We start from the raw sequence: 25,050 nt of genomic DNA, 5'->3' as shown, positions 1-25,050 counted from the left end.
ATATGTCTCACCATTGGCACTGCCAGAGAATTTGCATGCTTGCAAGTAACTTTATAAGAGAAATCTTCAGCACTCAGAAGAATGACTAGAATGTAGAGGGGAAGGAATTAGTTCATTAATTTCAAACGAGCAGGCTAAACTTTTGAGTGTAAAGATATACAGATATTTAAAAAAAATCGAACACTAAAATGTTCTAAGACGGCCTTCTCATTGTGAGGAGATTATAATTATAAAATAAGATTATAAATTCAGCTAGAATTTTCCAAAATATTTGTCTGGGGATACTGCTCTCTGGATATCCTCTGAGATGAAGAGTTTCCATGGCCACATAATTTGGAAAACTCTGCAGATCTCATCCTGTGAAGGACCATGATCATAGTAAAAACTCTGAAAAGTCCTGTACAGCTTTATTTAAACCAGAATTTCCTTTTCTTTGTTGAAGGGTTTTCATAATACTCTTTTGGAAACTAATAAAGCTGATATTCTGGGTAAAGTGAGGCATGGAAGAAAGGGGATACTGGGGGTGAGAGCCTGCACTCTGGAATTTCTTTGATCCATTTGAGTCTGGGGATCCTGAGGAGACTGAAGTGGTAAGACGTACTTGTAATGGGCTTCTACAGAAAACTTGTGTTCTAGGGGTATTTCTTGGCCTGAAGTCATCAAATATTTAAATAAACTTTTGGCTTCCATTTGAGAGGACTTACTTTCATCCTGCATACATCAAGGGGCATGGAAGCATGAGCCAATGTCTCTTGGGCCCCAATTCAGTACTCATCAGTTAGCAGCAAAGCAAATTTGCTAAGGTGACTCAAGTGAATGAGAGTGACAAATTATATGGAAAGTGGGCATTAGCCACTGGGGAATAGGCCAGATGTGATGGAAGGAGGGGGCTGTGGGAATCGCTTGTTGTCTGAGTAGTGCAGTCAGCAGTGGTTGCATGACTGGCAAAACATGGGGTGCTCAGTTGTCGGGGTCACTAAAGCCTCAAGAAGAGGCAGTGGTGGGGAGGTAAACATGCAAGTAATGGAAGACTGGGGTTGGAAGAGCTGACTCCAGTGAACTTGGCCTATGAGGAAGATGGTCAGAAGCCCAGAGTTGGAGGGGTATTGAAAACTTAGGCTCTCTCTGTTTGGGTACTGACTTCCAAGAATGTGATAGGAGATGCAGAAGCAGGAAGCTGTAGGTATGGTGATATGTGGAAATGATCAAGTGGTGGGTCCTGGGGCTAGGAAGTTGTATGCGGGTTGAAGCAGACCCTTAGTCCTCTGCTAAGAGAGCAGCAAGTATCCAGGTCCTGGGAAGAGAGAGCTCATGGTAAATGAGGGATCCCCCTAATCAGACTGAGAGTCAAGATAGGCTTTTGGGAACCTAAGGAAGAGGCCATATGGTGTGTGTGTGTGTGTGTGTGTGTGTGAGAGAGAGAGAGAGAGAGAGAGAGAGAGAGAGAGAGAGAGAGAGAGAAGTTGCAGGAGGGTCCAAAGAGGAAGGGTAAAGTCAGTAAGCCCTTAGGAGCCTCTGATTTCCCCCCATGTATATTTACCCCAAGCTGAGGACTAGGTACTAATTCTAAACTACTAGTGGGAAATGTAGCTCCAAGGAAACCCAAGATTTGATTCACAGAAATAGGCTAATCTGTGCCTACAGGCTACCAGTCTCGCTGCCTACCATTAAGCAATGCTGGGGCAGGCTAGGACTGACACAGTGCTGCATATAGTTCTCAGCACCTTTAATGAACATCTATAATGCACCAGACATAATTCTGGGCACTGGGGGCACACTAAGGCTCTGTCCCTGACATCACAGCTCTTCCAGACAAGACCCAGTGCGGCACAGAGCATAGGCCCTAGGGAGAGAGAGAACTGCACTTCAAATCTGGTCACTGGCTATGCAGTTCAGTTTAATCAGTGCCCTCAGTTTTCCTGGCCACAAAATGAAGATTAAAACAGTCCCTACTCAAAGAGTATTGTGAATAAAGGAATTAATGGGGATGCATGGATGACTCAGTTGGTTAAGCATCCTACTCTTGATTTTGGCTCAGGTCATGATCTCATGGTTCGAGGGATCGAGCCCTGTGTCGGGCTGTTAGCATAGAGCCTGCTTGGGATTCTCTCTCTCCCTCTCTATCTGCCCCTCCCTCACTTGTGCTCTCTCTTTTTCTCAAAATAAACAAATAAATTAAAAAAAAAGATAGGAATTAATAGCTAGTCAGCATTTGGCATTTCCTGAAGGCATTACTTTTTTAATGGTGATGATATTGGTTTTCTTAGCTTAAGGTCATCCTGAATAAAAACTTCAGTCAACCGCACAGCAAATACACATTTATCAAACACTCTAGCAAGACCCAGGTATCTAAAATTTGCCCCTTCCCTCAAAGAACTTATAACCTATTTGAGGAAACATGAAATAAATTCGGAAGAAGATACCCACAGTACCAGTTTTAAATATCCACCAGGATAGAGATTTTTGCAGTGTGGGCAACTCTATTTCTAGTACCCTGGCACATAGTAAGTGCAATAAATATTTGTTGAATAAACAAATGAATGAAAGTTTGAAACAATGAAACAAATTCGTATATGGCTGCCAAATGAATAGAAAACCACATATATGCCTATGGCTACCAGCTGGCTACCAGCACTGGATTCCACTTAGAGACGGCCAGGAATCTGGTACAGGTATCTGGTCAGCTAGGCATGGTACCTTTTTGTGCCCTGGTCAGTGGAGGTCAGTAGGAGGCTGGGGCACAGGCAGGGAAGTAAAAATCAAACATGATGGTGAGGAGGAACAGGAACATGGCTTTAAAAGACCGAAGTCTTTGGACATTTAGAAAACTTGATCAGCCAAGCTGCTGAAATTGCACAAGGAAACAAAAAAGCAACACCAACTAAAATCGAGAGAAAACCACTTCTCCCTGGGGCAGGGAGCAGGTATCAGCCGCTGGCCTGGGCCAGTAAGGCCTCTGGGCTTTTACTCTGAGCTGACTCAGGGACTGCCTGAAACCTGGATTGTAATGAGAGCCACCCTTTGGGGAAGTAAGCCACCTGCTCACTGTGAAACAGCGAATACCACAATTTCAGAGCAGAAACAAAAGCAGCAGGTCTGTTGCCACTGCTTCTGGAGGACACAATTTCCCCCAAAAGAGTCCATATTAGAAGAAGAAAAAAGAGTTATGTTGCTACTCTCCCTTTGTGTGTGGAGTCCCTTCATCTACCTTTTCCTCCCCCGTTCCTTTATTCCTTCAACCAACATTTCTTGACCATATGCTTTGTGCTAGACACAATTCTAGGTACTGGAGATACAGCTAGGAACAGTATAGAGGAAACCCCTGAATTCCTGGACTTTCCAGACTAACAGCTAAGGACATAAAGCATTGGATAGAATAGGAGCTGAATGGGGCACCTAGGTGGCTCAGCCGGTTCAGCATCTGACTTTGGCTCAGGTCATGGTCTCTCGGTTCATGAGTGTGAGCCCCACATCAGGCTCACTACTGTCAGTGCATAGCTTGCTTCAGATTCTGTCTCCCTCTCTCTGCCCCTCCTCAGCTGGCACTCTTTCAAAAATAAATAAACATTAAAAAAAAAAAAAAAAAAAGAACAGGAGGTAAATGACACAACCAAACCAGCCAGGGAAGATATGGAGAAACTGCATTTGAGGCCAAGGCAGTAACCACTGAAGAAGCCTCAAGGTGGCTTCAAGCATGGGCAGTGGGGGAGGAGCAGCCTTCTGAGGGCAGAAGAACTGATGTCAGAGAGGTAGGGTCACCAATCAAAATGCTTTTTCCTCCAGAGCATAGTAAAATCTCTCTGCTCTGAGCTCCTAATGGTACTAATCATGCACTGCTTCATGCCTAGGACAGTGGTCCCAGCTTTTTTGGTCATACACTCCTATCAGAAAAAAAAAGCACTGGTATATACTCATAAATAAATATATGTATTTATATTTTGTACACTACAAACACCCCAAGACAGAACTAAAAAAATGGGATAAAATAAATATTAGCAAAATTTCTAATCTTTTCACATACTCTAATGCACTATCTTGTGTGCTGTTTAGGAAACATAACCCTGGTTTACTACTCAGGGTTAGTTTTTTGATGTGTGTTGGGTCTTATCTCCACAACTGGATTGTGAATTCCACTAGGCTAAAGGCTGTCTTATCCCTGATGGTGCCTGGCACAGGGCTGAACAGAAGGAAATAGTAATTACTGGTGGACACATAGATAAGACATAGGTACCAGGGTAGAGGGTCTTCACTGGGAGGCAACTTTGCTGTTGCCTGGATAAGAGATTCCTTTTATTAGTCAGGGTTCAACCAGGGAAGCAGAGCCACTGTGCAGATTATGGAAGAAGGAATTTATAAGGATGAGGACTTACACAATAAGGGAATGAGCTAAGAATGTAAGGGTCCAAAAAGGGTTGTTGAAGGATCAAAGAATAGCCACTAAGCAGCCCTGGCTTGGGTGAATGAGTCAGAGCTTGCAGGGTGGTCTGGAAGGCATGCATGTCCAGCTGCTGGAATAACACTGGGTGGGGAGGCTGGTGCTTCTTTGTGGCTACCATCTCTCTGAGTTTGCATGAAGCATCTGATAGTGGGCCCTGTTGGTCAGCAGAGCTGGCAGTTGGGAGGGAGGAGCCGGTACACAATGGAAAAGTTCAAGACCAAACTGGAATCCACTTGTGCCTCTGCATCCATCTTTCATGGCCTCTAACCTACCATGATGTTCAGAGCATGGTGGCTTCACTTCTGCTTCCCAAAGCTCATGTAACTTCCTTTTGCCTACCTCAAATCCAGAACTACACAGGGAAGGGCATTCTGAAAAACGTTGCTTCTTGCCTAAATTTACCATACAACAGTCCAGCACATCCCTTAGATTGATTCCCTTTGTTTTGCTTCTACATTCATGAAAAGAAATATCATGAATACTGATTTGTCTTCTCAAATACCTCACGTCTAGTAAGGGAAGGGCCCTGGATGGTGAATGCAAATGTTCCAGTCACTGGAAAAACAAAGCATCCCCTGAAAATTAACACTTTAAAATATGTGTCTGTTACTGTAAAAGTGAATCTCAAACTACAATGAAATCACCAAATTTACTACCCAGTAAGGCCCTGTGCTCAGGGCAAAAGAGAAAAGGAACTCCTTTGAAATTACTCTTCTCTTTGTGTTCTGGCTCACTCTATGGGACAAGCAGTGAAGAACAGGAAAACAAAGCAAAAATGAGCAGAAAGGAGGGGTGGCTAGTGTACATCCTGAACAATTGCAACAGGTCATTTTATTTACCTAAACAAGCACCCATACTGCATTTAATTATATGCCAAGCACAGAGCCAAGTGCTTACAAAGAATCAACTATCCAATCCTCATACCAATTCTATAAGACTGGTTCTATAATTAACATTCTTTTTTTTCCCCAACCTGTTTATTAACCTTCTTTTTAACAGATTAAAAGGCATAGAGAAGTTAAGTAGTTGTCCAAGGTCACACAGCTAGGATTCTCATCATGACTAATGGTAGCTTTATGTATAAAAGATTAAAAAATTATTCGTTAAATTCACTTTCATTATCATTTGTAAAAACTACTCACAACATGTAGTATTAGCTGTCATTTAAAGAGTGGTGTCCTTAGGGACCAAACAAGGTCCTTTACGGTTATAGTCTCATTCAATGCTCACTACTGCCCTGTGAGGCAGGTTTTATGATTCTACTTTGCAGATGGAAAAATAGAAGTGATTTGTGCCAGAGCCCACAGCTAGTTGACAGGAGATCTAGGACTCAAAACTGACTCCAAAGATCATGCTTAACCCAGATGCTAAGAGGAGGCTAAGATCCACTATTGAGAAGACTGAATGCAGAGTCCAAACCATGCAAGTCGGTCTGGCTCATGCCAATGAGAAACTAAATCAGACTGTCAAGTGAGAATTCTCAAGCAGTGTGTGGTGATGGGGGCTGAAGAATCACCTAGGGCACTGTGATGAGCCCATACTTTCTGGAGATAAATGATCACTTCTGGGGCCCGGGACAGGAGCGCCAACATCATTGTCATCTTTCTCATGGCCCCATTATTAGTCTCTGCCTTCTTTGTTTCTGCCTTCTACTGGGTTTTCTCTTCCCTGGATCTTTGAGGGGCAGGGGACAGAGGTGCAAGACTTTGCCTTTCCCTTCCTTTTTCTAAACATATAAAACCTTTTGCAGAGTTTTCCCCCCTTAGTAACTATACAGTATACTATAAAGTTACAAGAACTTTTTAAATACCTTGCACTTCTGGTCTTTAATGGAATATAAGTGGACCTCAACTTCATCATTCCTTTGTCTTTTGCTGGTTTGAGTCTTTCAAGGACTCAGAATCCCCCAACTGCTACCCCCTCCAGAAGAGAGCCCCATTCCTCATTTTTTATATTTTTTTTTTCTGCAAATTTCAGAATGAACATTTTTTCACGGTTTCCTCTTTTTTTAAATTTTGTGTTTCTTTGGAGAGTTTCCATTTTAAAAATTAAATATGGTCTACGACAAAAAAGGAATGTTTACCCTTGAATCTGTTCTATATATTTTATGTAATAATTTCCAGTCATTGATCTTTTACTTCTAAAATAATAGTCCTCCTATTTTTCTACTCCTACAGGTGTAAGCTCCTTCTACTTCCCCCCTCCCCCATCAACATCTGTCAGTTTTGATTTCTGGCCAACCCTGAGACCTAGCCAGTTTACCTGGTAGGATCATACCTTCAGTACGGAAACACTGTGGAGGTTTCTACCATGCGTGTTCTGGCTAAAATGCCTATGGATTTGTTTTTTTTTTTTTGGTAGGAAAGAATTCATTTTGCATTAAAAAATGTGGAGTTATGTGTGTGTATAAATAATTCATATAGGTTATTCACTAGGAATACACTCATTCTGATTAGTATCTATCTACAATTTACCTAATTAATTTTTCCAGCCATTCACTTGGGGTCATTTATTACCTATTATTGCCTAGGCACCGTGCTAGACATTAGGGTTATAAAATAAATAATACTGTCCTTTATGCACAAAATTTCTAGTTCTATTCCTGAAACCTTTCTTGGTGACTTACCTGACTTTGAGATGTCACCGGTAGATCTCAGCTGCCCCACCATAAACTGAGTGGCTTGTATTAAGTGCTCTTAGAATTCGAAAGTCTCTAACATTAAAGAACACAGGATATTTTAATATAGTCATTAGGTTGCTCAATACCTCTGAGCATAGTGTTTAGTCTCTACATCTCACCTTCTCCTCTATAAAATAAATGGGAGGACAGGGGTGCCTAGGTGGCTCAGTCAGCTGAGTGCCCGACTTTAGCTCAAGTCATGATCTCATGGTTCGTGAGTTCGAGCCCCACGTCCAACTTGCCGAGCAACAGCACAGAGCCCACTTCAGATCCTCTATCTCCCTCTCTTTGCCCCTCCCCCACCCACACTTTCTCAAAAATAAACATTAAAAAAAACCTTTTAAAATAAATGGGAGGTACTAGAGCAGGATTGAAAGTTCCAAGGAACTTTGTGGACAGGCTTCTCTAGGAAAAAAGGGTTCTGTGTTCAAAAAGTTCTAGGAAGTGCTGGAGTCAATATGTTTGTTTTTTTTTTACCTTAGGACTTCTCAGAAATTTTACTATACCAATTTTCTTCATGCCTCTATAAGCAGGAGACAGTAGATGTATTTCCCAAACTTACTTGACAATGAAATATTTTTCCCCAATAGCATCTTTGTAGTACTTATAAATTGTCCTTCAGAAAAAATTTGGGAAATGTCCTACTAAACACATTGTATACCTCCTAAGGCCCTTTATTACAGCAATATTCTCTACCCTGGATCGATTTCATGTTGTAAATATCTGCTAGTTTATGTTCTTATGTGCTATGGGCATACTGCTACATTTCCTTTTTCTCTTCAAGTTGTGCTTTTGATTCTCTTGGTGCACAGACTATAATCTCTCCGAGTGTGAATATGTGGCCTGCAAAATCATGCACCTTATTAACACTCTGGTCAATAGTGTCCAGAACAAGTGCACAGTATGCTTTGTGGGAGAAAAGTCCAAAGAGTATCACAGAGAAGTCTCCTTGTGGGGGAAGGGGCAAGATAAATGAACATGAGAAATAATAGTATTAGTAGGGCAGATTTCCATAAAATTAAAAAAATGTATTTGACATTTTGATGATGAAAGAACATAGTCTTTCCTGTCACAGGACTACTGTTCCTGACCAAGATATTAGGACTCAGAGTAACAGAGCTGAGTGGCTCCATGCAAAAGTCTGTGTTCAACATCTGTCACACTGGAGATCATTAATGTTCAATTGCATCCTATTGTCTTCATGTTACTCAACTTCATTTTACTGTCATTGCTTCAGCTGGGGATTAATCAACTATTTATGGGAAGACTGGACTTGGGAGGCAAAGGTTGGGGAAGAAACTAATTTGTGAGTTTGTTGAAAATTTAATTAAACAAAAATATCTGAGAATAATGCTGACATAATCCATGTTTTAAAAGGAGAGAGAACATACTTGGTATTCCTGAAGAATCCAGAAATGATCTTGGCTTGTATCTATTTGGAGCTGGTTTCTTTGCCACTTTACTCTTCCTTAAGAGCTAGAAAAAAGCTGTGATGAGAAAATCAAGTTAATGGGTTCTCTGTATAAATCAGATCATTATCAGTAGTGGAAATCATGCTTCATTATTGTTCCTGAGGACAGCTGATACAACTGAAACATCCAAGTAGTATGAAATATTTATAGCTTTATGAGGTAGGGAAAAAAATCTTCCATTAGGAATTGTTTTTTAACATCTCACAAATTACTTGGATGTTTCCATTTTGCACATATATGTGCATTATGATTAGTTTTATTAGACTTAAATATCAAATTAAATAATTATCTTCTCAATATATGTCCCCAAATATTTATGAACCTCTTTCAGGGGAAATGGTGTATAAATTCTGAGTTAATTTGCTTAAGTATCCAAACTCATGCAATCCAATTATATAATTAGAATGTTATTTTTTGATATACCATTAATATCTTTTGATATGTTATAATAAATTACTCTGCACAAAACAGCCAAATTATTTGCACACTAAAATTCCAGGTCTGCAATATTCGGGCCTGCTAATTTGTCACAACTTACTTAATAGCTAAAATTAAAATGTCAATATATTAGATCAGCATTAACCAAAACTGTCATACATCTTGACAAAGCTAAATCTTCTTATATTAAACTTCTAATAGATCTCATAATTCCAAGACCAACATGTTCACGCAAATGATTTCTAATAATTTTAAAACCTCGGTTAAGTTTTTGATATGTAAGTTGCCTGTTAATATGGGAAAAGATGGACCAAATTCTTCCCCACCCCCACCCTGTTATGCTTTTGGGGACAGCCAGGCCACTCCAGATGGTGTGTTACTGTTGGACATAGCTTTGGAGAAACTTCAACAGACGAAGGCTGTAATGTCAGGATTTTGCTGTGCGTCGTCCCCCTTCCCCCCTGCAGTTCCCAGGGTAGGAAGGTGCTGAGATGGAAGCCGAGGGACGCCCGCCCACCTGCCACCACCTGTTCCCTCCCTCAGCCCTCTGCTATAAATTCTCCTCCTTCAAAGATTCACCCAGCACTCTCCGACAGCAACTGAGGAAAACCGCTTCTTCCCTATCTGAGCATCTGGAAAGATTTCGTCTTCCTGAAAAAGAAGCCTCAGGCTTTCCCAGAGGACTTGAAAGGCCTTCCCTAAACCAGCCACACCAAATTCCGCAGCAAGAAGGTTCCCTTCTCTTTTCCAACTTCACGTTGGGAAAATGACTTTCTCTTCAGCATCTCAGTTTCCCCTAAATTTGGGCCAGTGAAAAGACATCAATCTGGTTATCCAGTAGGACAGAAGCGGGGTCCCGTACTCCCCACTGTTAACTCTAATTCCAAGCGAGTTGCTTTGTATATGACTTACTTGCTCAGAAGAGCCACGTTGGGGAGCAGCTCAATAGACGAGCCCGCGCACACGTCCTAAGCGGGCGAGTGAGCTCAGCGCCTCCCTCCTTCGGGACGGGGATGAAGTCCTGCAAGCCCAGCAACCCAGCGGCGGCACCGCGCGCCGCGCCCCCGTGCGCAGGCGGCGCCGAGTGCGCGGGGACGTGCGCCGGGGCCGGACGGCTGGAGAGCGCGGCGCGCAGGCGCCTGGCGGCCAACGCGCGTGAGCGCCGTCGAATGCAGGGACTCAACACGGCCTTCGACCGCCTGCGCAGGGTGGTGCCCCAGTGGGGCCAGGATAAAAAGCTGTCCAAGTATGAGACCTTGCAGATGGCGCTGAGCTACATCATGGCGCTGACCCGCATCCTGGCCGAGGCCGAGCGATTCGGCTCCGAGCGGGACTGGGTCAGTCTCCACTGTGAGCACTTTGGCCGCGACCACTACCTTCCGTTCGCGGGCGCGAAGCTGCCGGGTGAGGGTGAGCCCTACGGCCAGAGGCTCTTCGGCTTCCAGCCGGAGCCCTTCCAGATGGCCAGTTAGGGCGCGCGGCCCTGCCAGGGTGAGACGCCCAGCGATCGAGCACCGGACCTATCGGAATCGTAGCCCTTTCCCCAGTAGGTGGCCTAGGATGCGTTCTTAGAATAAAATAGAAAACTTTCAGATTACTTTTATTCGCATCACCAGTCTTATGGACACGATTTTATTGCCTTTCTGTTTTCCTCCTCAATCAGTATTTTGTAGGTTTCATTATTGGATCTTATGAATGGTTTTGATTGCTGTGAAAATAATGTTCTCTCCCCTTTTTTTGGACTAGTTTAAGGGAAAACAGTCTTAAGAAAAATAGGATTAGGCTATACTGCAGTTTTAGTCCTCAGAGAAATAATCGCTTTCTTAAACTTAGTAAGTTTGACCTGTTCGGGTGAAGTTACAATATCCATTACTTGTGTATGCTTAAAAGAGCTTCCTTCCCATCGTGTAAATGCATTTATGCTTAGTGCATTGTGTGTGTATGCATGAAGTAGTCATACTTTTTTTTTTTTTTTGGTAGAGTACATGGGCGTGAGTGCTCTGTATTTTTTAAATGTATACATTATTAAAATATAGATTTTGTAATATATAAATAAAAATGTGGGTTTGTTTTTCATGCCAAATGCCCTGCTAGTTTCCTGATGCCAATAAAAGCCTATTGGGGCTGATCGTATTGAGTGCTTTCCTGAGTAAAGATGTGGAATGTTTAAATCTAATTGCACTGATTGGCAAATGTGCCCTTTTGTAATACTTAGTTAAAAAAAAGACAAGTTGATGAGAGTACAAGTAATTTGAAAGCTTTCTCTGTGAGTTTATATATATATAAAACTAGCACTGAGGAATAAAAAAATGTTGCTTTTGTAAGTGGATTCCCTTTTAATCAGTACCAGTTGAGCGTAAAGGACATCACTACCATCAAGGCTAATCAAGATTGGTGCAAAATAATATGCATAATATTGGTTTGAATTACTTTTATAAATTTGCTTAACCATTGGATGAATAAATCAAACCCTTAATGTAAAGAATGACTTGGTCAGCAGCACTACATGCATTTGGGAGAAATTAGAAATAATAATTAAAAAAAAGCAGGACTCTTAAGTTATGTGTGCATTTGGCATTTGTCACAAGACAACAGAAAAAACAGTGACATCCCCCAAACTTATTATGGATTCCAACACCTAACATCAGATGCAGCCACCTGTTTGCGGTTTATCTATAGAAATTCAACATAGAATTTTTTATTGTCTTAGTTATCCCTAATTATCAAAATCCATTTGGTTTGTAATGAATGAAGATATCTTCCGCAGGGCATAAACTTAAACGTACAAAATTGCAAGTGTGTCTCTAGAAAGCTCTGAGAAACCAGTGCTGAATTTCCTTTTCCTTCTGATATCTGTTAATAAGAAACTGAGGAGGGTTCAGGACTTTGCTTCCTCACTGCAAATTAGAGAGTAAAATGTTTAGCCTCTTCAACAGCTCTTAGAAGACACTGTAGTTGAGCAGAGTACACAGCTCTAGAAGAGATGATGCCAGGACCCCTTTCTAACCTTACACCACACTGCAGTCTGCATTTGAACTAACAGCAAGGCTCTGGGTATCTGTCTTCCTCACAATAGTTTATTTATTTAGACTCAAAAAAGCTTCATTAATAACTCCAGTAAGTTTGTAGAGTTTGAGAATATATAAAATCAGTGCTAAAACGTTTTAATCAGGAAAGTTCTCAAAAATGTATTAAGATGGAGTCCTGTTTCAGGTAGGGTTCATAGCCCACTCTCTAAACTGTAAATACCGTGTCAAAGAGAACCGTGGTTTTCATTTTATCTCTTTCAGTATAGAAGTTTTAGAATAAACTCTCAATAAATATTTCTTTTTGGTTATTAACAATAGTAGCTTCTTAATGAAATTGAACAATTAATTAAAAAGATGGGATTCTAATCCCATGCCTCTTCTTCCACATCCCCATTCTCCAATAAGAGTGGGAATCTGTCTGTTAAATATTTTGCCTATAACTGGCTATTCTGTGTTTTTGAAATCTCTGGAAGCAATTTAGCTCTTACCAAATCCCTAAGCTTTCCCCCACCCCCCAACTTAATGTACTATTTTTTTCCTGGAAGACATTTGAGGGAGAGGTAAATGGGTCTCAGGGATTCAAATCCGGTCTTTGGTAAAACTCCTAAAACTGTATGTTGGGAAATCCATCATGGTTTATCAATAAGGAGCTTGGGTAGCAGAAGTGTAAAATCTTTTGAAGATTCATATATTATTATACATAATAGATTTTAGATTACCAAGCCACCTAATAGTTGCTATAGTATTCCATACTGTCCACCTTTGAAAAATCTGTGTTGTTTCTAGTTTGACAACAAGGCATATCAAATTCAAAAGGATTCTTTTACCTGGGCTCCCTTAAAAAATATTATCAAGCACCTACTCATTCAGAGTATAGCTGAATGCTGCAACAGTGTGGTACCAATAACATATGCCATAAGAACTCTTAAGGGGGGCATTAAATAATAAAATAAGACTCACCCGAGCAGGTTTTCAGTTTGATTAGTTATTATCTGGGTTCTTCCTAGGTGTTAGCTGGAGGTTGAATCCCCAAACCCTGGGATCAGAAGTCTTGAAGAACCATATACAAATGAACAGGGCTATCAAGATAGGAAAGGCCATCCAAACCAGTGGTTCACAATCCTGTCTGCTCGTTAGAATCACACCTAGGAGTCTCGAAAAAAATACCAAGTCGGGGCTCCCAGCTTAAAAATTGATTTAACTGCTCCAAGGTGAGGCTTGGACATAGATAGTTTAAAATTCTCCCCAGGTGATTCTAATGGGCTGTCAGTGTTAAGAACCACTTAATCAATATGTACTACCACACCATTAACCTAATTACCAAAAACTGATGGTATTGACTTCCCACTTTTTGTGTTTGTAGATGTTAAGAAGGATCCGGCTATCTTTCTTAACATCCAATACAGCCCGTTTCATAGTTAATGAGATGGCCTTTATACTAATGAAGATCTAAAATTTCTGTGAGATATGAGCCAGATAGAACGTGTTTGGTTGTGTTTAATAGAACTGTAGGATTCAACAATTAAGGCTTACTTAAATTTTGCCATCTTATAGTGAAAACAAAGTGCTGTTTTTTGAATGTGGGTAGCCTCTGCTCCTCTGCTTAGGCATTACTAAAGATACCTCTTTTTGCTACCTATAGGTGAAAAAAATTTCAAAGGCATACAAAGCCATAAATATATGACCTATCTTCTCACATGGATATACACCTATTCCCCTCTCTGGTCATGAATACAAGTGGGTACAAACTTTAACAATTGTTTCATTGAAGTAACACAGGTCTTTTGGATTGTCTTTTAAAAAAATGTATATATATATATATATATATATATATACACACACACACACATATATACACATATATATACACACACACATATATATACATATATATATATATATACACATAGAGAACTTTACTTTTTCCCTTTCTTTTTTTTTTTTTTTTTATTAGCTTGAGAAGGGGAGGGGGCAGAGGGAGAGAGAGAGAATCTTAAGCAGGCTCCATGCTCAGTGAGGAACCTGACACGGGGCTCCATCCCTCGACCCTTGGATCATGACCCGAGCTGAAATCAAGAGTTGGACACTCCATTGACTGAGTCACCCAGACACTTCTGGATTGCTATTTTAAACTGGCAGTGTATCCAAAAAATACCTGAGCTGAAAGAAAACCACTGAGAGCAAGAATTTACCTATCTTACATACAAAGTCTGGAACCAAAATACAATACAAAACAAACCCAACAATTAATTGAGAATAAATAAAATTTTATTTAATGAATAAAGAAACAGTCCATCACATCCTCTAAATCACTTTTTAAAACATCTAGGTTGAATTAAATACAGTTCTTAATTATTAATTTTCTTCTTCTAATTGCAAAGTCTCCAAACAAAACACAACCCCCAACAAATCTTTAAGAAAGCAGAACTAGGAAACAGTAACAGTGTCATGGAGATGATGTGGTCTATTGGAATACAGTACCATATACCTTCTGAAGAAAGACACAGTTTATGCTCACAAACATTTTGGCTTAAGCAATGACTTGCTTTCAGTTCCACAGAATATCTAACATGCACGATGCAGAAGAACAAGAATAAAAGCTAAGATCCATCAATTGGTTTTTAATAATGGAAACAAAACATACAGTTTATGTAACTCACACATTTCAAAATGGCTGCTATAATAGTTTTTCCATTAGGATTTCAATAACCAAAAAAGTACTTTAGAAAATAAGTTGACTCAAGCTTCCTAAGATGGAAGCATACCATATTTGTAAGAGGCATCTCCTGATTCTGACTGAACTATGTTAACTATGGGTGCTCCATGCCTCAGTTGAAGTGTGTGTGTGTGTGTGTGTACATGCCTATGGCCACATGTACATCCTTTGTCAGTCCTCATGGCTGAAATGAATCCTTGGGGTTAAATTCAGACTTGATGTAGCTGAGAATGCAAAAACAGAGGCTGAAGGTATGCTCATTTTTGTGGAGCCATTTCTGTTATCCTAATAAAGTTGATTCATTTCACTGTAAGGCCATGACATGCTAGCATAGAACATTTTTTCACTGGGGTCTGGAATAGTACAATGAAGTTGTCCTGAACTGCTTAAGCCAGAAAGGAGTACAGGAACTCCTTTGCTGTTTCTTTGTGTGCTGCAAAGTCATTATTTCCATTAACTTCAATTGTGGACATAGGAGTCAGAATTTCTGTAGGCTATTCTACCTATGCCAAAATAAATTTTCCTGGAATCTGCCTGCAGAAAGCAGATAGAATATTTCTTGAATTCATTTGATTTTTCTTTAGATTCTTTTTTTTTAAACTGCATACCATATTGGAAGAAGATTCCACCATTATGTGCTGCTCTTCTAAAGAAAAACAAAGTAGTTGGGCAAGAAAGAAATGTGAACTTTTTAAGCAAATTTATTTACTTTGGAGAAAAATATTTTAAACATTTCTCTTGGAATAATAAATTGCTATTACTAATATAAATTCTTCATAAATATTTGTTTATCCTACCTTCCATCCTGGAAAATGTTCAATCAAGTATTTTGCTTATTTTACAGATGAGGAAACAGAGACCTCACAGTGATAGAAAAATTAGAGAGTGTGTATGAAATTTTTTCTAATAATTTATTAGAATTATTAAAATCTCCTTTTAATTAGGAATTCACCTAAGAAGTCCTAGAAATGAGCTCTCCTAATGCTATTAAGTAGTTTACATATATTTTTTTTTTATCTCGACAAGAAGGTAATGAAGGGAGAGGGTAGGTTAAGAAACTCAATGCTAAAGCTCGGAAAAAGTAAGTGAAAATCAGAAAAGAAGATAAGGTGTTCTGAAGTAAAAATACTGAAAAAGTAAAATTTAATTTACCCATGTGCTTTAAAAAATACAGTTGCATTAAAATGATTTCATTTGAATTGTTTTAGGGTTTTAACTCTCCAACACAATAAAACCTTTTATACATACACATTTAGTAATCTTTTGGTAGTCAATACTAACATAAAATTCACTGAATCTTGCACTATTACTAATTGTGGGAAAGTTACAAGAATCTGCTAGCTTGCAGATAACTCACTGAATCTGTAGAAACATCGGGTTCTTTGGAATTTTGGAACGTTGATCAATTCACTCTTACCATACTATATGAAAAGAACTCCTGTTTCTTATGGATATGAAAACACATCTTTTTAAAGTAATCTTTACACCCAACATGTGTCCCGGACTCACAACCCCAAACATCAGGAGTCACATGCTCTACCAGCTGAGCTAGTCAGGTGCCCCCAAACACCTCTTTATTGTAACAAAACTATACTTGTATCTTCATTTATTTCCAATCTAAATTGGTCAAGCCTCTCCACCCCCATCTTTCCCATCTTAAGTCTCATTTTTAAAATGTCTCTGTTAAGTTAGGAGGCAGAATGAATTTTTATCTTAGAGAGTTAAAGACTATTCTATAAGTAGTCTACTGGATTTGCAAGATATTTTAGAAAGATTAAAACCTAGTTATCGTTCTGTTGCTCTGTTGATATTTAACCAGATTATAGCTCATGTTGTAATTTATACAATTTGAATAAGAATAATTCTAAAAAATCACTTTCAAGTGTCAAATATATTTGTACATTAAAAAATTGAGGGTAGCTGGGTACCTCCATTGGCTAAGCGTTTGACTCTTTGATTTTGGCTAAGGTCTTGATCTCGCGGTTCATGAAATTTAGCCCCATGTCAGGCTTTGTGCTGAGAGTGCAAATCCTGCTTGGGATTCTCTCCCTCTCTCTGCCCCTCTCTTGCTTGTGTGCACGTGCATGCTCTTTTCTCTCAAAATAAATAAACGTAAAAAAAGTTGGTTGAATCATCATCAAAAAGTAATCTTTAAACCTAGAAACTAGAACTGTTTTCTTCATTTTAAAGAAAATGTACATTTATTTCAGCCTTAAAGTACTTATTGTCAACTAGTGTTGAATACTTTTAATTTTTATTATTAGGGAAACATTTTCCATTCACTGATATGTTAAAATCTTCTAGCAAATTAGTGTTTATATGCCTCTACAGTATAGCCGTTTTCTTTTTGCTTACTCTCAGCATTTATGGCACAATTCTCAGAGGATTGAAAAGTGTGTTCTTTCTCTATTTCTTGCAATTTCAAGGCTATTGCTCTTTGGAGTTTGAGGTGGCCATTATTTACCCATTAACAAGAGGCAGCCTGTTTATCATTCTATAGTATCAGGTATGCTAACTAATATAATTAGAAATAAGAGGCAAACATATTTTCAACAAATATGCATTTTTTTTGCACTGCACAGATTTTTAAAAACATGGTATTAGCAACTTTTTTAGCATACTGATGACCACTGCATTGTCAAAGTTTAGAAGATGCTTGGCATTCTTCAAGCAGTGTTTCAGTAATTAACTTTCTGAAATATTGATCCACATAAAACAAGAAAAGGCAATTAGTGGTGAAAAAGACTTCAACAAGCTTATTGTAATCTAAGTAACTCTTCATCTTGTTGGTAAGGCACATTGATTTTCTACTCAACTGTCTGTGGAAATACTTGGAGGCCAGGCTACCCAAAGATCCTGGAAGGGACCTTGAATAAAGGTCATTATTAGGAAATTTGCCTTTGAGTTTACAACCAACTTATAAATAGCCCATTTACAAACAGACTCAGGCCAGGATCTCAGCTTGGAAGTTACTTTGGGAGTGTGTGGGGAGGAGGAAGATAGGAGGAGGCTGTGATCAACAAGAATAATTTGGATGTCTGACCCAATTGATTTCTAGACCTCCCTTCCCAATCTGATTTTTTTTTTCACACTTTGCCAGCAATTCTGTCAATTAGAAGTTGATGGCAGTAAGAAGGCAACTACTTAAAAAAATGCAGCCCCTCTGTGAAGTTAAAAGACCGTCAGGCATTCAGAATTTGTTCAACTGAACTGCTTTCTTCTGACCATTGGGCCAAGATGCCTGGAACTGGAGTTAGATCATTTTGGAACATGAAGCATGCTGACAGGCTGTGAGGATGGGGTGAGATGGGATGGGTTACCACAGCAGGGGGATTATAGAACATAGAGCACAGGGCATCAGGGGAGAAAAACACAGAATGAGGGATAGATACAGAAAAGACCTTAGGCATGCTTTAGCTTTGACACATCATAGATACAAAAAAGGAGGAAGTAGTCTTTCTTCTCTTATTGGCTGCTTTGCCTGGATCCTATTCTTGGGACCATAGTCCAATTAGGTATAATAGATATTGTAACTCAGTCATGAATTAAACGGGCTTTACTGAATTCATTTGGGAATCTAGAATTGGGTGTTCTGTGTGGAAATAAATCTATTCTGAGTTTTACACAACCAATTTACAAGTGAACATCTGAGGATTTGAACATCATTTGAGGATTATCCAAATTAACCTATCCCTACAAAAGTCAGGTTTTGACTCTGCTGGGAATTATTCTTCATGTTATGTTTCATTCAGAGCTCTAGCTCTATCTACTGCTGGTCTCTTGACTATTTGATTTCTCATCGGATACTTACAAAAGTTAAGAGAGGAATAAAAAGAGAAAGATGCATTGAAACCAGTTCCACTATTTGGTAATTCTGATTAAAACCTTCCCTTAGTGAAGGGTGCTATGTTTCAAAAAGGCAACTTCATCTAAATGGCACATTTCCCTTCTTCATTTTCGCTTTGATCCCCATTTCCATGACTAATCAAGTCATGAAAAGCCCTTCAAGTTGTTTGGAGAGAAGGTTGCTTATCGGACTGGTATGGCTTTTTGAAACAAAGGGCCAGACAAATTGCATCAACTTTCCCTCTTTCCCTGGTCCATTTTTGCAGGTTTTTGAGCTTTCTTTGGGGGCTTCATGAATGCTACATGTCTAATGAGTGTTGCACAAAATAGTAGGGTCTAATAAGGCCAAAGTGTGGTTATTTCTACTTTCTAGGCATGCACTATATGTACAAGGAGGGAGTATATTCTTTACCAGTGCCCAAACTATTGCTTTATGCCATTGGCAGGCATCCCTTTGGACCTTTCTGGGTAAGTTCTGAAATTATTCTTCTCAACCTTGCCTGCTCTTTGGAATCACCTGGGAAGCTTTAAAAAATACTGATGCTATGTCATAACTCCGGAGCTTATGACTTACTGATCTGGGGCTGTGGCCTGGGTATTGAGATTTTTAGAAGCTCCCCAGGAGATTCTATTGTGCAGCCCAGATTAAGAGCCACTGCTCTAGGGGTTCCTGGGTAGCTCAGTCAGTTAAGTGTCTGACTCTTGGTTTCGGCTCAAGTCATGATCTCATGGTTCGTGGGATCGAGCCCCCATCAGGCTCTGCACAGTGCAGAGCCTGCTTGGGATTCTCCCTCTCTCTCTCTCTCTCTCTGCCCCTCCCCTGCTCTCTCTCTCTCTCAAAATAAATAAAATAAACTTAAAAAATAGAATCACTGCTCTAGACTCAATTTTATATAGAAACATACTTACATAGAATTTTTAAGTTCAGTGTAGGTCAATGAAAATTTTTGAGTGCCTACTCTGTATAAGGTACATGACAAACTTTTGACACAGTCCATACCAACAGTAGCTAAAACCTAGTATAGGCAAGACTGGCTAGTGCAAGGGGAGGGGACAGGAAGGTATATAGAGGCTATATTTTATATAAAATACTATACAAGGTCATCTTTTTCTCAATTCAAGAAACTCACTGTAAGTTTTCAAAGAAAGTAGAATTGTATTTGGGTGAGGTCTGGGGGATTGGAAAATACTTTACAGAAGTAGTGACATTTCAGATGGACTTTAAGGAACAGGTAAGATTTCCATAGGTAGTGGTTGGGGAAAAAGCCTTCCATCTAGAAGCAAAAGAGAGGCATTTGGCTGGAAAGCAGGGGGCTGTGTTAGGTTTGCCACCACATTGGGTGTGTTTTCTGAGGAATGGGTGACAGACTTTGGGATCATAGTGGACAAAGCCTTGAATATCCCAGGGCAGGAGAGCTGGTACTTGATTTGGCTCCAGGAAGCCATTGGGGGTTTGAAATTGGGGCATAACATGACTGGAACGGTAATTCAGGAAGAAAGAGCTGATGCAGATCTGGGCTGGGTTTGAATGGGAGAAACAGCAGGAACAGAGGCAGAAAGGCCACTTAGAAGTTCTTTATTATGGTTGAAGTCAGAAATATTGAGGGAAATTAATAAAGTAATGCAAGTCTGAACTGGAGAACTGCAGGGGGATGGAAAGAAAGGGCTGAATGTAAAAGAAATAATAGGGTTAGAATGAACAGGATCTATTAATTGATTGGCTAGAGGAAGCAAAAAATGACTTGGATGCTTTTTATTTGGATTACTAGGAATGTGATGGTGACATTAACAGAAATCCTTAAGCGAGGTTGAAGAATGTGTATGAAAGGGAAGGTGATGAATCTGATTTTGGACATGTTGAGTCCAAACATATCCAGCTGACCCAAAATTTCTTATATAACTCTCCCTCATTATAATTGACTTCTAACAGACTTCTCAATGCAGGGCACGGATTTGTTCAACACAGTAGTTCTCAGCAAAGGAGGATTCTGCCTCCTAGGAAACATATAGCCATGTCTGGAGATATTTTGGGTGGCCACAACTGGGGGATGGGCCACTATGTTCCTGGCATCTAGTGGTTAGAGGCCAGCGATGCTGCCTAACATTCTACACTGCACAAAGTCCCGGGCGACAAAGAATTATCCACCCCAAAATGTCAACAATGCTAGAGTCCAGAAACCCTGCATTAACATGATCCAATACTTGAAATTTCAGGAATTTTAGAGGTCTTATATTTTATGTTAGACAGCGCCATCCAGTGGCCAAATATAATATTTATCCTAGTTCTCGAACACTAAAAGGCAACGGATAAAAAATATTCAGAAAGCTAAGACATACAGAGATGAAAATTATCCTTTCATGGGAGGACTATTTAGGGTTTACAGAAATAGAGGTGATGGGGAGGTGAGGTATACAACTGTGAAGGAACAATCCTGGAGTTAGAAAGTTCTCTTTGGCTATGAGATTTCATAATAGAAGCTAACAGAAACAGAACATTTTACAGAATGCATTCTGTATGAAACATATAGTATTTCATTACAGTTGCCTATGTTTTTAGTATTGTTCATGAATACATGAAAAAAATGAAACAAAATCTACTAATTTCACCAAATAATTTACTGAAATCTTTATTTCTTAAGGATGTAACCTATGGCATTTTGTTTCATTAAGAAATAAAGATTTGAAGATATTAAGATGATTTTAGAGTCATAAAAAATATAGGATGAAAAGCACTAGAAACTTCTGTCTGATAAAGTATCTATTTCTTCCCCCTCCCAAAAGCAGCACTCTTTATGCCTTACATCTTACCTCCCCTGCTAGATTATAAGCTCCTTGAGGTCAGGGACTGTGTCTTATTCATATTTTCATATTTCCCACAGTTTCTAGCATAGCATCTTATACAGAGTAGACACACAAATGATTTTTTTTTGAGTGAATGAATTTATTTTTATACTGGAAATCTTTGCCTTGAAGTGAAGAAAATTTCAAGCCTTTCTAAACAATGACTATTTGTTCATTCGAGTAAGATGCCAGCTGAGGGTGCCTGGATCAGAGAACACCAGACACTTGGGCACAGAGAATTGGTAACAGACACCTCCAATTGATTTCACGGGTGAGTATGGAGCAAACTGTGCTGTGATTACTATTCCCAGGGCAATTTTTGGACTGCTGTGTGAATTGCAGATTTCTCTATCTCACATAAGATTCATTCATCCAACAAATATCTATTGAATGTCTATTTGGGGCCAAACACTCTTCTAGGCACTGGGAATAATTGCAGTGAACTTAAGTCTAAAAATTCCTTAAGAGGAAGATTTTGAATAGGTAGGTTGGAATAAAGAGGCATATTCTCCTTTCCTCCCCCTTTTATGGTTAGCATGATATCTTCTATGCAGAAAATGCAAATTAATTATCTCACAAACAGTTCATACCTATTAAAGACCTCTCCCTCCAGAACCATTGCTCTTAAGGGGCAAGTGAAAACTGACAGGCTCCATCACCTTCTCTCCTTGTTTGCATCTCTCCCTTCCTTACTCCCTCATACACTTCCAGACTTTTGGGGAGGGAGGAGGGGAAGATGATGATGACTTTTGCATATTGAACTAGTAGTTTAAAAAGGAACCCCACAGAAGTTTTTGTTGTTAGTTGGTTTACTAACAACCTTTTAGTTCTAGAATTTAGGGATGTGTAAAGTCAGAAAGAAAAACGACTCACCATTATATCCAGAAGACAATGGTGCAGGCAGGCTAATGGGGCCTTGTTTTGGTTATAGAACAAGTGCACTGTGCAATATTGAGTGTTTCAGTGAATTTTTTGTATCTCAGGCACATTTTGGCACCTTATAATGTGGCTCAGTACACTCAGGATAAGTAAATCAAAAGTGCTTCTCCACATATGTGAGTTGTATGGCATGATCTCTTAAGGCTAAGTAGAAGCTGATTAAAAGAATCCATCAAAACTACTGCTATGGATGTAATTGATGAAAGGTAATGGAGACCTCCCCACCTTTTTTCTTTGCATTACTGGTGAGTTAATGACACCTAAAGTCACTACTGTCTAACTCCTTTCAGCTCAAGCATATGGCCCCTCATTGCTCCTAGTAGGGCCTAAATATCCCTAACATAGCAGGGGGCAGGGGAGCATGCTAGCTTTTTCCCAAAGCAGTGGATGGCAGCTTCATGACATCTTTGGTTCATCTGTATTGTCTTCTCACATTTTTGTTGGAATCTTTAAAAGGCACAGCCCTACATCTTTCCCCCCAGCTGAGACTGCAAGAGTCTCCAGCTGACTTATTCAAAGCACTTCTTGCCAAGGGTCCAGCAGCATGGGAACTTACTCAAATCCAGTTGCTTGGAAACCACTGTATCTGGCTTGTCCTCCTTCCCCCTCCACAGTCCGCCCCCTTATACAGCAGACACCCAAACATTCCTAAAGTTCATCACTCTCCACTACACTCCGAGAAGAGCATGAATACACCATTGTGCTTTCCATGGAGGAGAAGGCAGAGAAAATGTCAAGTCCTTTACTGGTGAGAGATCCGTAGCGACTGCCACTGGGCCGGACAGACATGGGTGTTGGGATCTGCTGGTGCCACTGAGCTGGAAAATGGACGAAATAATGTGTTACAAAGGAATGCAGTCTAGCAGATACAGTGTAGGGGTGTGTTCTGTCCTCATTCCAACACGTTCTCTAAAATGCACCATTTGTAAAAACAATAAGGTCTCTCCCCTGCTGTGAACTAGGCTGGCCATCTCTTATGCTCCTAATGCCAAAACTCTGGGACTATAAGAGTGGCTGACTAAGGTGATTTTTCAAAATATGACCTAGGATGGGGTCTTCCACGGGCAGTGTAGAAAGAGCTTCAGGCTCTCAAGGGAAGGTACCTGAGAAGGTAGAGACAAGAAACTTGAGGAAATGGAAGCCAAAAGATGGCTCTGGACCTCTCAGTAGTACCTATTTCACACCCTAATCACTAATCAGCCCCTACCTACCCACCTCCCTAATCAGGTTCTAATGAGTTACCGCAAGAAGAATGAAAAGTAACTTCTGTTCAACCAATCATGTTTCCGGTACAAAAGAGAATGTATTAGAATTTCCATGTTTAGCAAGCACTGTTTTTAGCAGAGATGATCTTTAGGCTTGAACGTGGCCTGAGTGAAATATCCATCCAAACTCCTCTTGTCTTTGATTCAGAAACTACTGAGCAATCTTCTGATTAGGTTTCCAGGGACCTTGATGTGGAGAAGGGGGAATACCGGGTGGGGAACATTGATGCTCTGGTTCCCAGGAAGCTATGGACCTTTTTAGCATTCTGATTTATAAATTGGGCCTTTGTTGATTTCCTTATTTTGAATCAGTTTTTTAGAGTCTAAATACCTCCAAATGAATTGATAAAATCAAATATTGGAAGCTACAATTCTAATAGTGCTTCTGCTGAAGAATAGGCATTCAATAAAGCCACAGTGAACAGCTAGTCAAGTCTCTGCTCCAGACATCTTAACCAGCCTACTGTAATTGCTTCTATTAGAAGCCCTCCTTCGGATGAGAGAGGGGAGCCTGTCCTCAGACAGGCAGGAATTGGTGGGAGAGGGGGTAGGGGATTGATTTTAGCCCAAGTCCTCCATCCTCTCCTCCACTCCCAGGTTCCCAACTGAGGAAATAACACCCCCTATTGTTGGTGCTGTGCAACCAAGACAGGAGACAGAAGGGTGAGCCAGGACAAACAACCAGGAAAGGGAGAAGGATTGGGACAAAACTTATCTATTTCAGGGCTTATTGGTACTGGGTTTCTTGGCTGGAGACCTAGTTCCCTCTGGTATGGTGAAGTGGATGAAATGGATAAGGGACTTAGCCTAGGTTGAACTATATCGATGGCTCTCTCTCCCCGCCCCCAACCAGGGGACAGTACATTAGGGTCAGCTTCCCTCACAGTTGAATTTCTTTTCAAGTTCAAGGATAAAGGAAAATAATCAGAAAGCTATATATTTCCCCCAAGTATTAGAAAATGGCAGGCCAAGGTCCCACCTGCATGGTACTAAAAAAGGGATATACCTAGTATGCACCTATGAAGAGCAGGGACCTCAGGTTCTAGACACAGTGACTCCTACTTGTAACTTAGGTTAATCATGTTGAACCAGTAATAAAGAAGAAATTTATTAATTATTTGGGCACCTGGGTGGCTCAGTCAGTTGCTCAATGAACCGACTCTTGGTTTTGGCTCAGGTCATGATCTCACAGTTTGTGAGTTTGAGCCTTGCGTCAGGACAGCACAGAGCCTGCTTGGGATTCTTTCTTTCTCTGCCCTTACCCCACTCATGCGTGTGCTTGCTTGCTTGTACACACTCTCTTTCTCTCTCAAAATAATTAAATAAACTTAAAAGAAATTTGTTAATTATTAAATTATTTTTTAAAACAAATTTTAAAGGAGAGGA

At 40.0% G+C, this 25,050-nt stretch overlaps 2 protein-coding genes across 4 annotated transcripts in view; one reads left to right on the top strand and one right to left on the bottom strand.

The window, feature by feature from the left end:
• The first annotated feature begins 8,814 nt into the window (after window positions 1-8,814).
• Window positions 8,815-13,939, top strand: ATOH7 (atonal bHLH transcription factor 7). Its single transcript, XM_053207623.1, has one exon. The coding sequence runs from the start codon at window positions 10,042-10,044 to the stop codon at window positions 10,498-10,500; it is 459 nt and encodes a 152-aa protein (XP_053063598.1). The 5' UTR covers window positions 8,815-10,041; the 3' UTR covers window positions 10,501-13,939.
• A 368-nt stretch (window positions 13,940-14,307) lies between these two features.
• MYPN (myopalladin) overlaps window positions 14,308-25,050 on the bottom strand; it is a 111,957-nt gene continuing 101,214 nt past the window's right edge. For all 3 annotated transcript variants that reach the window (XM_027062111.2, XM_027062110.2, XM_027062109.2), the window contains exon 20: window positions 14,308-23,217. In XM_027062111.2, coding sequence (XP_026917912.1) covers window positions 23,048-23,217 — 170 coding nt within the window. In that variant the 3' untranslated portion in view covers window positions 14,308-23,047. The remainder of the gene's footprint in view (window positions 23,218-25,050) is intronic.

This window comes from Acinonyx jubatus, chromosome D2 (assembly GCF_027475565.1).
Source record: "Acinonyx jubatus isolate Ajub_Pintada_27869175 chromosome D2, VMU_Ajub_asm_v1.0, whole genome shotgun sequence".
Classification (NCBI taxonomy): Eukaryota; Metazoa; Chordata; class Mammalia; order Carnivora; family Felidae; genus Acinonyx; species Acinonyx jubatus.
This window is presented reverse-complemented; position numbering and strand designations above follow the sequence as displayed.

What these genes read in the sequence shown, in the direction of transcription:
- ATOH7 (XM_053207623.1), top strand. Translation starts at nt 10,042, where the DNA reads ATGAAGTCCTGCAAGCCCAGCAACCCAGCGGCGGCACCGCGCGCCGCG.